Source organism: Salvelinus sp. IW2-2015, linkage group LG19, assembly GCF_002910315.2.
Source record: "Salvelinus sp. IW2-2015 linkage group LG19, ASM291031v2, whole genome shotgun sequence".
In the NCBI taxonomy this organism is placed as follows: Eukaryota; Metazoa; Chordata; class Actinopteri; order Salmoniformes; family Salmonidae; genus Salvelinus; species Salvelinus sp. IW2-2015.
Genome location: NC_036859.1, coordinates 22,663,179 through 22,679,541, shown reverse-complemented (window position 1 = coordinate 22,679,541; position 16,363 = coordinate 22,663,179). Strand labels below are relative to the sequence as shown.

Genomic DNA, 16,363 nt, shown 5'->3' with positions numbered 1-16,363 from the left:
GTCTGAGTCCTTTAGGAGCCTCTTGGCAAACTCCAAGCGGGCTGTCATGTGCCTTTTACTGAGGAGTGGCTTCTGTCTGGCCACTCTACCATAAAGGTCTGATTGGTGGAGTGCTGCAGAGATGGTTGTACTTCTGGAACGTTCTCCCATCTCCACAGAGGAACTCTGGAGCTCTGTCAGAGTAACCATCGGGTTCTTGGTCACCTCCCTGACCAAGGCCCTTCTCCCCCGATTTCTCAGTTCGGCCGGGTGGTCAGATCTATGAAGAATCTTGGTGGTTCCAAACTTCTTCCATTTAAGAATGATGGAAGCCACTGAGTTCTTGGGGATCTTCAATGCTGAAGACGTTTTTTGGTACCCTTCCCCAGGTCTGTGCCTTGCCACAATCCTGTCTCAGAGCTCTACGGACAATTCCTTTGACCTCACGGCTTGGTTTTAGCTCTGACATGCACTGTCAACTGTGGACAGCTGTAAACAGGTGTGAGCCTTCCAAATCATGTCCAATCAATTGATTTTACCACAGGTGAACTCCAATCAAGTTGTAGAAACATCTCAAGGATTATCAAAGGAAACAAGATGCACCTGAGCTCAATTTCGAGTGTCATAGCAAAGGGTCTGAATAATTATGGAAATAAGGTACTTCTGTTTTAATTTTTTTWATGTATTTGCAAAAATTGTAGATTGATGAGGACAATATTTTATTTTATCTATTTTAGAACAATGCTGTAACGTAACAAATGTGGAAAAAGTCAATGGTTCTGAATACTTTCCAATTGCACTGTATTCACATTTTACGGATTAATCCAATGAAATGTCCTCCCTCTCAGTCATCGTGTAAATGTTTTAGTCCTGTGATGACATGTCCTGTCCTGTCATGTTCTTTTGAGTTAGTCTCTATATTTTTCTTGTCAATTTCAGTTTAAAGATAAAATAAAAAATAAAAAGATGAATCGTTATACGATCACCTGGGCATGATTTGACATAGATAGTCTTTATATTTTTTTGGGGAAAAGTAAAGATATGCATGCTCCTGATTTCATCAATGAAATATCCATATCTTATTATTCATAAACAACACAATTTCAAAATCATGTCAGCACATCCAAAACTCAACTAGCAGACTTTGAGGAACTCACTTTGATTTTAACATATCATTCTCAGTATGTTAGGTTACTGAGTCCAAGTTGAATAGGAGTAGCAAGATCCATCATCCCTTTCAGCTGATATTGAATGGAGATGATGATGATGATGATGATGATGATGATCCATGTTAACTGGATGTCACAAATCATCATTCAGTTAGTTGCAGTCACAACCACTCTGTCCAGCATTGGAGCGTCATTAGAGGCACTGTACCAAATTCAATGGTACATTGGGAGCCAACCTTACAASAGAGAAAACACAGGGTGGATTATTATGGAGTAGGTGTACAAATCTATTTTATCCTGAATATTTGAATGGGTGATCATGAAAACCGTGCTCTATATTAGTTGGAGGATGGCTTGTTACTGGAAGCTTGAATATTCTTAACAAAAGGGCAGATTTTCCTCATTTGGCTTTTACATTTGGATTCTTCTCTGTGAAGCACTAAAATAGTTTCTCAGCTGAACTCAGAATAGTAATGATATAGCCCACAACGGCTTCACTTTTGAGCAACAGGCCAAAGACAAGTGCCTGGCTACAACAAAAACATATTACTGCTCATGTAATACCACAAACAATGAAAATCATTTTGATAATAGGTTTCATTAAAGGGATGCTTCAGCATTTTGGCAGTGAGGCCCTTTATCAGTCAGATGAACTTGTGGATACCATTTTTATGTCTTTCTGTCCATTATGAAGGAAGTTAGAGGTAGTTGTGGCTGTAAGTCTATGGGTATCGAGCCTCGGCTCGTGAACATACCTCAAACTTTCATTCATACTGGACAGAGACAAAAAAAATGTTATCCACCAGTTCATATGATTCTGGGGAAGTAGATAAAGGGCCTCATTGCCAAAATCCTGAAGTATCCCTTTAAGTCTTGCTTTCTCAGCAATAGACTACCACAGTTCTCTTTGTCCTAGTGCATATCTCTATTTTTACTGCAATAATGTAAACTATTCTCCCATATTATACAGTATCCCATTACACCCTACTTGTTTCCTGGGTTTTTATATTCTATTTATCATTTGGCAGCTTTCTTGAAAACTGAGTAAATAACTACATGTCTTGTGATTGATGACGTGATGAACGCTCACGTTGTGTCCCCCCAGGGCAGTAGCATACGCCACAGCTACCTACCACCTCTAGATGCTGTTAATTTACTCGGCTTTGGAGCTGCGTGCTCCCTCTGAGGCCTTGTTTGAAAATCATTTGTCACCACGTCTTACTCTCTGACAGCAATACAAGGAAGAAAAGGCTCTGATCTAAAAGTGGCTGTGCCTTAATTCATTGATTTCATAAAAATGACAAAAGAGTTGACAAAAGATCTTTAAACTGAACTGCAGCCATTTTTATATCAATCTCAAATAATTTCTGGGTCACAATGGAGTACCTTACTGTAACAGTTTTCCATTAAAATGGTCAAAAAGATACAAAATGAGCTTTTTTGCAAAAAAATATATTTGGGAGTGGTGGTCTGAGTGGTCTGACTGGGGAGGGGAAACAYAAAACTAGCTGMTATTTGGCAGATAGGTTGGGAACTCTCTTTGTTATTGGTCTATTACCTAATTTACAATCTAGTGATGTTACCACAGAAGCCGAAACACAACCCATGCAAAACCTGCTGATTAGAAGGTCCTGGGTACATTTTATTTTCAACCAGCAACTATCAGGAAATAACACTGATCACATTTTTTCACAGTGTTAGTTTTATCAGCTGTTGTACAATATACAGTATATATATATATATATATTTTAAACCTTAATTTAAGGTCAGTTAAGAACAAATTCTTATTTACAATGACAGCCTAGGAACAGTAGGTTAACTGCCTTGTTCAGGGGCAGAACGACAGATTTTTACCTTGTCAGCCTGGGGATTCGATCTAGCAACCTTCGGTTACTGGCCCAACGCTCTAACCACTAGGCTACCTGCCGCCCCATAATGATACAATATGATACAAAACACAGGAACATTTTTATTTTGACTGCATTGGGCACCTTTTTTCATTAAAGTTGTGTTTCAAAGAGTCAGCGTTCAACTTTCTCTCCCCATTTAATGAACCATTTAGAGGGTTAGATTTAGTTACTTGCTTCTACTCCTTGTTATCCTATATAGCAACAGAAATGAGATGGAGGAAAGTTTTGTAAGTTAAGCCATGTAGGACGCAGAGTATTCATAGATACATGTAGAGTGATCTGTAGACTTGGAATCAGAATCCTCACAACATACAGTATTTCCTTCCATTTTAACTGTGACTCACCTATAAAGAGTAAAGTATAATGCAAGGTAAATTACAGGGTAAAGAGAAGCAATTAGCCAGCCTGTATTTTTCAATGGCTAATAGCCTGAATGGATGTCTCTTCTTTGTGTCTTTTCTGAATTATGAGCAGAGAGGACTTTCCTATTGCTTAAATGTTCTTTTTAATCATATATATAATTGAACGTTAGGGTAAATGGGCTCATCTTTCTACATAGAAAGCTTTAAGGTTAAAATCTACAGTGATAGTGTCTATTGAATAGTTAACCAAATAGCTAGCCGGACTATCTACATTGACCCTTTTTGCACTAACTTTTTTGACTCATCACATACGCTGATGCTAATGTTTATTATCTGTCACTTTATTCCTGGTTATATCATATGTATGTACATATAGTCCTCAATTACCTTGTACCCCTGCACATCGAATCAGTACTGGTGACCCGTGTATATATTAAGTGTTTTACTTTACTATTATGTTTCTATATTATTTCTCTCTGCATTGTTGGGAAGGGCTTGTAAGTAAGCATTTCACTGTTAGTCTACACCTTTTGTTTACGAAGCATGTGACGAATAACATTTCTCTCATGTAAATACAAAGGTTATTTTGTGTACTTAATACAAAAAAATGAATACATCATAAAGGTAGCCTAAATTCAGTATAAGAATTAAACCCTCAATTTTTTTTTTAAATACATCATTATCTGTGTGACCTGTTGGGTTAGTTCTCCATAAATGTATAAAGACAATGCCCACAGTCAATTATAAAAGAATATTGGCAAGTTTGATAAAATCTTGAAATATCAAATATGTTTCTTTCAGGAAATCTCCGTGGGAAGCATTCTGGGAGTGGGTGAGGGAGGAAAGAAATACTATCTACACAACAAGAGAGGCTATTCTTTCTTTCCCCTAGGCAAGGTTCATGGCAGTGTTATTATAAAAGTACTCAGTTTATCATGTAAACTCAGCAAAAAAAGAAACGTCCCTTTTTCAGGACCCTGTCTTTCAAAGATAATTCTTAAAAATCCAAATAACTTCACAGATCTTCATTGTAAAGGGTTTAAACCACTGTTTCCCATGCTTGTTCAATGAACCATAAACAATTAATGAACATGCACCTGTAACGGATGTGAAAGGGCTAGCTAGTTAGCGGTGGTGCACGCTAATGGCCTTTCAATCGGTGACGTCACTTGCTCTGAGACCTTGAAGTAGTGGTTCCCCTTGCTCTGCAAGAGCCGCGGCTTTTGTGGAGCGATGGGTAACGATGCTTCGTGAGTGACTGTTGTTGATGTGTGCAGAGGGTCCCTGGTTCGCGCCCGGGTATGGGGGACGGACGTAAAGTTAAACTGTTACACACCTGTGGAATGGTTGTTAAGACACTAACAGCTTACAGACGGTAGGCAATTAAGGTGACAGTTATGAAAACTTAGGACACTAAGGAAGTCTTTTTACTGACTCTGAAAAACACCAAAAGAAAGGCCCAGGGTCCCTGCTCATCTGAGTGAATGTGCCTTAGGCATGCTGCAAGGAGGCATGAGGACTGCATATGTGGCCAGGGCAATAAATTGCAATGTCCGTACTGTAAGACACWTAAGACAGAGCTACAGGGAGACAGGACGGACAGCCGATCGTCCTCGCAGTGGCAGACCACGTGTAACAACACCTGCACAGGATCGGTACATCCGAACATCACACCTGCAGGACAGGTACAGGATGGCAACAACAACTGCCCGAGTTACACCAGGAACGGACAATCCCTCCATCACTGCTCAGACTGTCCGCAATAGGCTGAGAGAGGCTGGACTGAGGGCTTGTAGGCCTGTTGTAAGGCAGGTCCTCACCAGACATCACCGGCAACAACGTCGCCTATGGGCACAAACCCACCTTCGCTGGACCAGACAGGACTGGCAAAAAGTGCTCTTCACTGACGACTCACGGTTTTGTCTCACCAGGGGTGATGGTCGGATTTGCGTTTATCGTCGAAGGAATGAGCGTTACACCGAGGTCTGTACTCTGGAGCGGGATCAATTTGGAGGTGGAGTGTCCGTCATGGTCTGTGTGTCACAGCATCATCGGACTGAGCTTGTTGTCATTGCAGGCAATCTCAACACTGTGCGTTACAGGGAAGACATCCTCCTCCCTCATGTGGTACCCTTCCTGCAGGCTCATCCCGACATGACCCTCCAGCATGACAATGCCACCAGCCATACTGCTCGCTCTGTGCGTGATTTCCTGCAAGACAGGAATGTCAGTAGTCTGCCATGGACAGCGAAGAGCCCYGATCTCAATCCCATTGAGCATGTCTGGGACCTGTTGGATCGGAGGGTGAGGGCTAGGGCCATTCCCCCCCAGAAATATCCGTGAACTTGCAGGTGCCTTGGTGGAAGAGTGGGGTAACATCTCACAGCAAGAACTGGCAAAACTGTTGCAGTCCATGAGGAGGAGATGCAGTACTTAATGCAGCTGGTGGCCACACCAGATACTGACTGTTACTTTTGATTTTGAACCCCCCCCACCCCCCTTTGTTCAGGGACACATTATTCAATTTCTGTAGGTCACATGTCAGTGGAACTTGTTCAGTTCATGTCTCAGTTGTTGAATCTTGTTATGATCATACAAATATTTACACATGTTAAGTTTGCTGGAAATAAACGCAGTTGACAGTGAGAGGACATTTCTTTTTTTGCTGAGTTTATATTCCACTTCAATAGCATGGTGATTTAGCATCCTGAAAATAAGAATGTACTCCCAAGCTTTGTTTTTCATCCACCCTTTCTATTCATATTTCAATGGGATGATCTGAAATATTTTACCTTGCAAGTCTTTGAAATATTTCACATAAGGCAAATTACAGGGTAAAGAGAAGTAATTAGCCAGCCTGTATTTTTCAACAGCTAATAGCCTGAATGTCTCTTCTTTGTGTCTTTTCTGAATTATGAGCAGAGAGGACTTTCATATTGCTTAAATGTTCTTGTTAATCATATAGATATCAAAATCAAATCAAATGTTATTAGTCACATGCGCCGAATACAGTGAAATGCTTACTTACAAGCCCCTAACCAACAATGCAGTTTAAAAAATATGAATATGAATAAGAATAAGAAATAAAATGAACAAGTAATTAAAGAGCAGCAGTAAAATAACATTAGCGAGAATGTATACAGGGGGTACCAGTACACAGTCAATGTGCGGGGGCACCGGTTAGTCCAGGTAATTGAGGTAATGTGTACATGTAGATATAGTCATTAAAGTGACTATTCATAGATAATAACAGAGAGTAGCAACTGTGTAAAAGAGGGGGGCAATGCAAATAGTCTGGGTAGCCATTTGATTAGATGTTCAGGAGTCTTATGGCTTGGGGGTAGAAGCTGTTTAGAAGCCTCTTGGACCTAGACTTGGTGCTCCGGTACCGCTTGCCCGTGCGGTATCAGAGACAACAGTCTATGACTAGGGTGGCTGGAGGTTAGGGTAAATGGTCTCCTCTTTCTATATAAAGTTTTAAGATTCAAATGTACATTGATTGTGTCTATTGAAGACCACTAATGTATGGTCTGGATTCAATCAAACATGCAGAGTTGGATTTGTGCAACCGTGGGAGAGATCACATACGCACCTGTAACCCTCCTCATGATTCAGTGTTAAACAACATGACGACAAGGATGGATGATTTCACTCATGTAAATACAAAGGTTATTTTCTGTACTTAATCCCCAAAAATGTTATGCGTCATCATTTTTTTAAATGCATCATTATCTGTATGACCTGTTGGGTTAGTTCGCCATAAATGTATAAAGACAATGCCCACAGTCAATTATAAAAGAAAATTGGCTAGTTTGATAAAATCTTGAAATATCGAATATGTTTATTTCAGGCAATCTCTGGGGAAGCATTCTGGGAGTGGGTGAGGGAGCAAATGAATACTATCTACAAAACAAGAGAGGCTATTCTTTCTTTCCCCTAGGCAAGGTTCATGGCAGTGTTCTTATAAAAGTACTCAGTTTATCATATATATTCCACTTCAATGGCATGGTGATTTAGCATCCTGAAAATAAGAATGTACGCCCAAGCTTTGTTCTTCATCCACCCTTTCTATTCATATTTCAATGTGATAATCTGGAATATTTTACCTTGCAAGTCTTTGAAATTTTTCACATAATAGAGACAAAACAGATGGCTTGGAGCAAGGTTATAGCAATAAAGCACTGTAAACCGTACCGTAAACCCAATGCTTTTCATCAAACACATCTTAGGCCCTTTGCAAAGCAGGGTTGCTTTGAAATTCAACTTTTGGCTGCTCTGACTGAAGCACATCATAAAGTTTCAAAATGAAAGACGCATTTGGTGCATTGTTTTGTGATGAGGACTACAACCAACCCATTTTCAATCAACAGACAATAACCAAAGAGGGACATTTGATTGCTAGCGACTGATGATTTTGTTTTTTGCTGAGGGGGAAGGTTATAATGTTTTTGTTTGTGTTTTATTTTGCCAGAGAAGAGCTGATGATCTCCTCATCGTTTGACAGTCTGGAGGTTTTACTGGACTCATTTGGCCCAGTGCGTGACTGCTCAAAGGACAATGGTGGTTGTAGCCGAAACTTCCGCTGCGTCTCTGACCGAAAGCTTGATTCCAGTGGATGTGTGGTGAGTGAATCACTGTACCGCCTGGAGATGGCCCCCTTTACAGTACTACCTCACTTTGTTTGCTTAGCGGACATGAAATGAACCAGGCATGTTCTATTTCATTCACCATCTGTCCATGGTTTCTATCCTACTAAAAAGTTGTACTCCTAGTGTTTGTTGGTGTTTCGCGACAGATTTTTGGTGAAAGATGTGAAAAACTGTCAACCATCTTTAAGACTATTTATTTGCTCAAGACATGAGTTTCAGGTGATCCAGCATTTCTAATCAGACGAGAGATGATCCAGTATTTCTGATCAGATTATCTTTCTGTAACAGGTTTGAAGATAAAATTTTTGGAACTATCAAATCTTCCTCAAATGATAATAATTTATTGATTTACATTTCCTCAATATTATGCCCTCCCACCCTCAATGCATGATATTATAATGAGATACAGAATATCTATTCGGTGCATGAGTTGGACAGATCTAAGGCACATTTTCTATGCATTTCAGTTTCAAATGTCTGCACTGGATTGATAAAACATCACATTTGCATTACTGCAGTGAACTTTTCAAAACATGACTGTCATGGCAAAAAAACATTAGTAATCAAAAGACTGTATCAAAACGTTGGTTTAACATGGCTATCAAGACCATTCTCTGACTCAGCAATGGGCTGTATGTAATGTCTAAACTGGTTTTGACCAAGATGTTTGTGTAGGAACTGTATTTCACACTTGAATGTTAATTATATATGAGCAGACACTATTTTAATCGACAACAAACGTTCATTATTGTATCTGTCATAGTTAAGAATTGCAATTTGAGTACAGAGGTCATACTTGGACATCACTGTAAGTGTTCTTTCACAGCTTTGGGGTCCCTAGCATCATCTGAAAATACATCCGTCTTCTGCACCAATGCAATTAAGATTCCTGTTTGTTAGAAGGCCTGACTTGGTTTGGTGTTCATTCAGATACAAGTGCGCAGAAATCACCTCATTTGTTTCTTTGAGGCTTGTAAATGTCACAATCTTGCTGCTCAAGTAAATGTAATTTCAATGCCGAGCGATTAGATTTAGCAAACAATGTATTGCCATCGTTGAGAACATTTTCCTTCTGCTCTAATTGTGCTGGTGGACAGACCTACCTACATGCAGCTGTCACAGAGTTCACAACCAACAGCATGCAGACTCCCTGGTATTGCACTTCTTGTAATAGATATGACCTATAGTATCAATGGTTTCCAGTATCTAAAAGTCATGACTAAATGTCTTGATTTATTACAAAATATATTGCAGGGTTTGACATTTAAACACAGGAAAGAGCATTGCAATATATGAGGGCACTAAATATATCTATGTCATGTTGTGGAAATTATTCTTATATGATATTAAATTAGGATAATAATAAATAATAATTTGTAAAGTGTATTTCTCACACCCAAGGCGAACATTATATATTTTTTTTAATAAAAAGAATGCAAAAACCTAGAACASAGACAACAAACAAAGCTACGTATATACTGTYCAGTTGTCGTCAGATCCGGAGGACATGAGAACAGAATTAAGAGGTCCTGTTAATTAATTAGTCAATGATAGCAGCTCTACCACTGAGCTCTGAAGTCGACAACAGTCTCAGAAGGTATTTGTTAACATGCTCAAGCTTCATGAAATACTTAGACATGTGCCCCTAGTTTATGCAACTGCAAAATACATTCAATCATCAAATTAGAATCATATTTTCATTTTCTATTTTCTATTTGTTTTCTCCCTTATTTCTGTCATGAAGCAAAAGCCCTGATACTTTCAGCAACTGATTATACTGAAAGAATATTAATAGATATGCATCATGTTGATCTTAATTTCTAAACATTTCCTTGCATACCTCATGCTTTTATGGAGATAACTGTTTCTATTATTGTGATATGGATTCTTTTCTGCATCACCCAGACCTACCTGAAGCTCTGGATTTTTGATTCATGGTAATGAAGGTTTAATATGGACATCCCATTTATAAACATACATTTGCAAGCTTAGATCCGCAATAAGGAATCAATCTTTGCCTTTGACAGATTTTTTTCCTACCAGTTCCTACTAAGTGTCCACTCTTGTTACTGCAAGATATCCAGGATGGTGCCATCTGTTGCAAATATTACTTGGCGTTTTGTAATTACCTTGTGACTAGGTATATGAATGATGCTTTCATCCGTCAAATCATAGTGGTAACTGGCTGGGACCCAGAGGCCGAATCCACAAATCAATTAACACCTTGTCTGAGTCCATGCTGCCAGTCTCGTCTCGTCATGTTTAATATCTCTCCTAGCATGAGCCGATGCCGCCTGACCCACTTTGTCTTGGCTGATGTATGGCACTCCTGAGGAGAGACAGTGCAGTCGTTTGGAAGTAATGTCTAATAATCACCTAATTATTATGCGATTCATTAGCTCTCGTCTACTCCTGCTAGAACAGGGGAAATGTGAGGCTGTCTGTCCAGCCTATCTGCCACCAGAACAAATTGGGCCCTGTCCAAACAAAGCGTCGGCCTGCAGTGTGGGATGTGTACCTACCAACAGAGGAGACCTTAGTATTTACATGATGCAGACATTAGGACTGTTATCACACACTTACGGACACCCTGCAGTGAGAATGACCAGGGTGGAAATATTCCCCAATGTCTTAATTGGCCTTTGTAATTGGTATATAGACATTTATTCCTTCATTTGATGTTCCATTGGTGAAGACATTTCATCACGTATTTACAGTACTGCTGGCCTGTACTAATCAAATCAAATCAAATAGATTTATATAGCCCTTCTTACATCAGCTGATATCTCAAAGTGCTGTACAGAAACCCAGCCTAAAACCTCAAACAGCAAGCAATGCAGGTGTAGAAGCACGGTGGCTAGGAAAAACTCCCTAGAAAGGCCAAAACCTAGGAAGAAACCTAGAGAGGAACCAGGCTATGAGGGGTGGCCAGTCCCTCCTTCTGGCTGTGCCGGGTGGAGATTATAACAGAACATGGCCAAGATGTTCAAATGTTCATAAATGACCAGCATGGTCAAATATAATAATCACAGTAGTTGTCGAGGGTGCAGCAAGTCAGCACCTCAGGAGTAAATGTCAGTTGGCTTTTCATTGCCTGTCATTAAGAGTATCTCTACCGCTCCTGCTGTCTCTAGAGAGTTGAAAACAGCAGGTCTGGGACAGGTAGCACTCCGGTGAAACGGTCAGGGTTCCATAGCCGCAGGCAGAACAGTTGAAACTGGAGCAGCAGAACGGCCAGGTGGACTGGGGACAGCAAGGAGTCATCATGCCAGGTAGTCCTGAGGCATGGTCCTAGGGCTCAGGTCCTCCGAGAGAGAGAAAGAAAGAGAGAAAGAGAGAATTAGAGAGAGCATACTTAAATTCACACAGGACACCGGATAAGACAGGAGTACTCCAGATATAACAAACTGACCCTAGCTCCCCGACACTACTGCAGCATAAATACTGGAGGCTGAGACAGGAGGGGTCAGGAGACACTGTGGCCCCATCCGATGATACCCCCGGACAGGGCCAAACAGGAAGGATATAACCCCACCCACTTTGCCAAAGCACAGCCCCCACACCACTAGAGGGATATCTTCAACCACCAACTTACCATCCTGAGACAATCCCGAGTATAGCCCACAAAGATCTCCGCCACGGCACAACCCAGACAGGAAGATTACGTCAGTGACTCAACCCACTCAAGTGACGCACCCCTCCTAGGGACGGCATGAAAGAGCACCAGTAAGCCAGTGACTCAGCCCCTGTAATAGGMTTAGAGGCAGAGAATCCCAGTGGAGAGAAGGGAACCGGCCAGGCAGAGACAGCAAGGGCGGTTCGTTGCTCTAGAGCCTTTCCGTTCACCTTCACACTCCTGGGCCAGACTACACTCAATCATATGACCCACTAAAGAGATGAGTCTTCAGTAAAGACTTAAAGGTTGAGACCGAGTCTGCGTCTCTCACATGGGTAAGCAGACCATTCCATAAAAATGGAGATCTATAGGAGAAAGCCCTGCCTCCAGCTGTTTGCTTAGAAATTCTAGGGACAATTAGGAGGCCTGCGTCTTGTGACCGTAGCYTACGTGTAGGTATGTACGGCAGGACCAAATCGGAAAGATAGGTAGGAGCAAGCCCATGTAATGCTTTGTAGGTTAGCAGTAAAACCTTGAAATCAGCCCTTGTCTTAACAGGAAGCCAGTGTAGGGAGGCTAGCACTGGAGTAATATCATACATTTTTTGGGTTCTAGTCAGGATTCTAGCAGCCGTATTTAGCACTAACTGAAGTTTATTTAGTGCTTTATCCGGGTAGGCGGAAAGTAGAGCATTGCAGTAGTCTAACCTAGAAGTAACAAAAGCATGGATACATTTTTCTGCATCATTTTGGGACAGAAAGTTTCTGATTTTTGCAATGTTATGTAGATGGAAAAAAGCTGTCCTTGAAACAGTCTTGATATGTTCGTCAAAAGAGAGATCAGGGTCCAGAGTAACGCCGAGGTCCTTCACAGTTTTATTTGAGACGATTTTACAACCATCAAGATTAATTGTCAGATTCAACAGAAGATCTCTTTGTTTCTTGGGACCTAGAACAAGCAGCTCTGTTTTGTCCGAGTTTAAAAGTAGAACGTTTGCAGCCATCCACTTCCATATGTCTGAAACACAGGCTTCTAGCGAGGGCAATTTTGGGGCTTCACCATGTTTCATTGAAATGTACAGCCGTGTGTCATCCGCACAGCAGTGAAAGTTAACATTATGTTTTCGAAAGACATCCCCAAGAGGTAAAATATATAGTGAAAACAATAGTGGTCCTAAAACGGAACCTTGAGGAACACCGAAATATACAGAGGACAAACCATTCACAGAGACAAACTGATATCTTTCCAACAGATAAGATCTAAACCAGGCCAGAACTTGTCCATGTAGACCAATTTGGGTTTCCAATCTCTCCAAAAGAATGTGGTGATCGATGGTATCAAAGGCAGCACTAAGGTCTAGGATCACGAGGACAGATGCAGAGTCTGACGCCATTAAAAGGTAATTTACCACCTTCACAAGTGCAGTCTCAGTGCTATGATGGGGTCTAAAACCAGACGGAAGCATTTCGTATACATTGTTTGTCTTCAGGAAGGCAGTGAGTTGCTGCGCAACAGCTTTTTCATTTTTTTTCGAGAGGAAATGAAGATTCGATATAGGCCGATAGTTTTTTATATTTTCTGGGTCAAGGTTTGGCTTTTTCAAGAGAGGCTTTATTACTGCCACTTTTAGTGAGTTTGGTACACATCCGGTGGATAGAGAGACGTTTATTATGTTCAACGTAGGAGGGCCAAGCACAGGAAGCAGCTCTTTCAGTAGTTTAGTTGGAATAGGGTCCAGTATGCAGCTTGAAGGTTTAGAGGCCATGATTATTTTAATCATTGTGTCAAGAGATATAGTACTAAAACACTTAAGTGTCTCTCTTGATCCTACAACTGAACTTGTCAAATTTACATTTAAAAAATTAGGTGTGCTGTTTGGGTGTCACATATACCTTCCCCCAGAGAACTCCTCCTTCAAAAATATATACAGTATAGATATACCTCAAAAACATATAGATATACCTTACAATTAATASAATGCTCAATTGTGCCAGTCTAAGSTGTCCACGGTCAAACATAATCTTATTTAACTTCAGAACAAGCACCTGAACATGTTTCCCATGCTGGCCTATACACTTTGTTACTGACGTAGTCCACATTCAGCTGCAACCAGCTCTGACTTGGATCCCATTTTGGACACTAAGCAGTTCTGAGCTGAGTCGATATTTGGCCAAGGTATTCTATGAGCATACTCCTATAGAGTAGCAGGTGCTCAGCAGCCTGCCAGTACTGATGTTTTCCTCTAAGGATCGATAGGGGGTTTTAAGGTAGTACATCCTCTTTTGGAAAAATCTGCTACAGTCTTTCCGTGGACAGATGCAGAGCATGTTAATGCACCTCTGTAATCACTAAAGCTACCTCTGAAATATGACTGGCTAGCACCAGGGGAGGTGTTGGTGAAGTTTTTTTTACACTAATCCCCCCAACAACTGGTGATTTATGAAGATAAGATATATATGGTTTGGGAGTGGCGTTATAGAATGTCAATACAATCACTGTACAATTTTAAGTTTACATATATATTCCCAAGGGGTTATTATATTACTGTACTCTGGATAATTTTACAACTCTTAAGACTACCTGATATACATTGATAACCTCAACCATGACATTTGGAACAGATTATATCTTCCCTTTCCTCCTGAAACTCTGCTTGCTGGATAAGTAGACCTATTCAATCTCTATTGTTCACTTTCTCCAATCTGCCTATTTGGCGTATTGGAAAATTGCAAAGTTTATCCAACTCTCTAGAAAGGATTTGTTGCTATGTGGCAACAACACATGGCTGATTCCCATAAACTGGAAGGAGCAGGAGGAATTTATCTCCATTAGGAAATGGGATTAAAAGGTACAGTGGTTCAAGGGTTTTTCCAGTTCAGCCTAAATACAAAAGCTTCACAAGCCGGTACACTATTATCATTTATTGTCTTATTTCCTTAAACTGCCAGTGAAGGATGTTGTTTATTTTGTGGTGCTACATTTGTTATTCTACCTAGCAACTAAAAAAAAATGTGTCAACATATTTCATTACTATGAAAGGAGATATACTGTATGTTGACATTATCTATTGTTTCTCTCATGCAGGGATCTTTAGAGGACCTTTGCCATTTTCACTTTATCTGAATCATTTCAAAGCATATGATTTATTCTACCTTTGACCTATGGATTGTGAATTCCTAAATGGTTGAGTTTTAAATTCACAATAGAACTCTTTGCAAAAATGCTGTATGGTGTAACGTCTGCTTCCAACTCACACTCTCAAACACGAAGATCCCCAGAACGCAGCTCACTTTCCAGCCCACCTTCCAGCTCACACTCTCAAACACATAGATCCCCTGAACGCAGCTCACTCTCCAGATCCCAATCACCTGAATTCTGATGACCTGTTCACACACCTGTATGTCATTATCACACACTATTTAGTTCAGTTCTTTGCACCCCATTATTGTGAGGTATTGTTTGTTTTGTGACACACTTCTATTCGGAGGGCTGGATTTCCCAATGTAATTTAATCCTCTCGTGTATGATAGTTTTTGTCTGCCTCACTAATGATGCCTTTTGCCTATTCCCTGCCTGTACTTTAGCCTATCGGATTATTTTTGTTATCAACCTATTGCATGATCTCCCGGACGACGTTACTAGCCTTTTCCCTGCCTGTACTGTTGACTTTTTGGACCCCCTGTGTATAACCTTCTGCCTGCCCCTGGACCCAGCTACCTGCCTCCTCCTGTGGTCCTTTACAAATAAACACCTGCTGCGCCCTGTGCTTGAAACCAGCTCTCTGTCTAACATTGTGTTCATTACATATGGAAATATAACTGTATGGAAAATCCTCAAACAGTATAATGCAAGCCTGAAAGCAAGCACATCTTTAATGACTATCATTCTCTTGGCAGTGGGGAAATTCTCCTGAGTTCTCCTATTTCTGCATGTCAGTCAGAATCACCTTTACTCACCAAGTACATTTACACACACAGAATTTGGCTTCCAGCAGTCAATAAGGAGAGATGTGGGGTTCACAAGCAAGGGCCATCAAGGACCATTAATACATGAATTCCACTGACTTCCCTTTGCCACACTTACCCATTGCCATCGATTGCAGAGAGGCCCAGTGATTTAAAGAGCCTCTGCTACAGATGAGTTAGGAGATTCAATGTGCCATGCTCTTTACATTACATGTGATAAATCCATTTTCACAGTACCCGTAGCCTAGCGACAAAATCAATAGCAATGTGTCCAGGGAGGGACGAGGCGAGGGACTCCTGTTACGACATATGCCCCAATGGCCATTGATACATTAGCCATTAACCCAGTGTTAATCACTTAACCACAGATGATTGTGGACTACAGGAAAAAGAGGACCGAGCACGCCCCCATTCTCATCGACAGGGCTGCAGTGGAGCAGGTTAAGAGTTTCAAGTTCATTGGTGTCCACATCACCAACAAACTAACATGGTCCAAGCACACCAAGCCAGTCGTGAAGAGGGCACGACAAAACCTATTCCCCCTCAGGAGACTGAAAAGATTTAGCATGGGTCCTCAGATCCCCAAAAGGTTCTAAAGCTGCACCATCGGGAGCATCCTGACTGGTTGCATCGCTGCCTGGTATGGCAACTGCTCGGRRTCWGACCGCAAGGCACTACAGAGGGTATTGCGAACGGCCCAGTWCATCACAGGG

The 16,363-nt window shown here is 40.9% G+C and overlaps 1 protein-coding gene across 1 annotated transcript in view; it reads left to right on the top strand.

The window, feature by feature from the left end:
* Window positions 1-16,363, top strand: part of LOC111979548 (astrotactin-1-like) — a 229,425-nt gene that overhangs the window by 83,827 nt on the left and 129,235 nt on the right. The window contains 1 exon segment of the mRNA XM_070448910.1: window positions 7,892-8,042. Within this exon segment, the coding sequence (XP_070305011.1) occupies window positions 7,892-8,042 (151 nt within the window).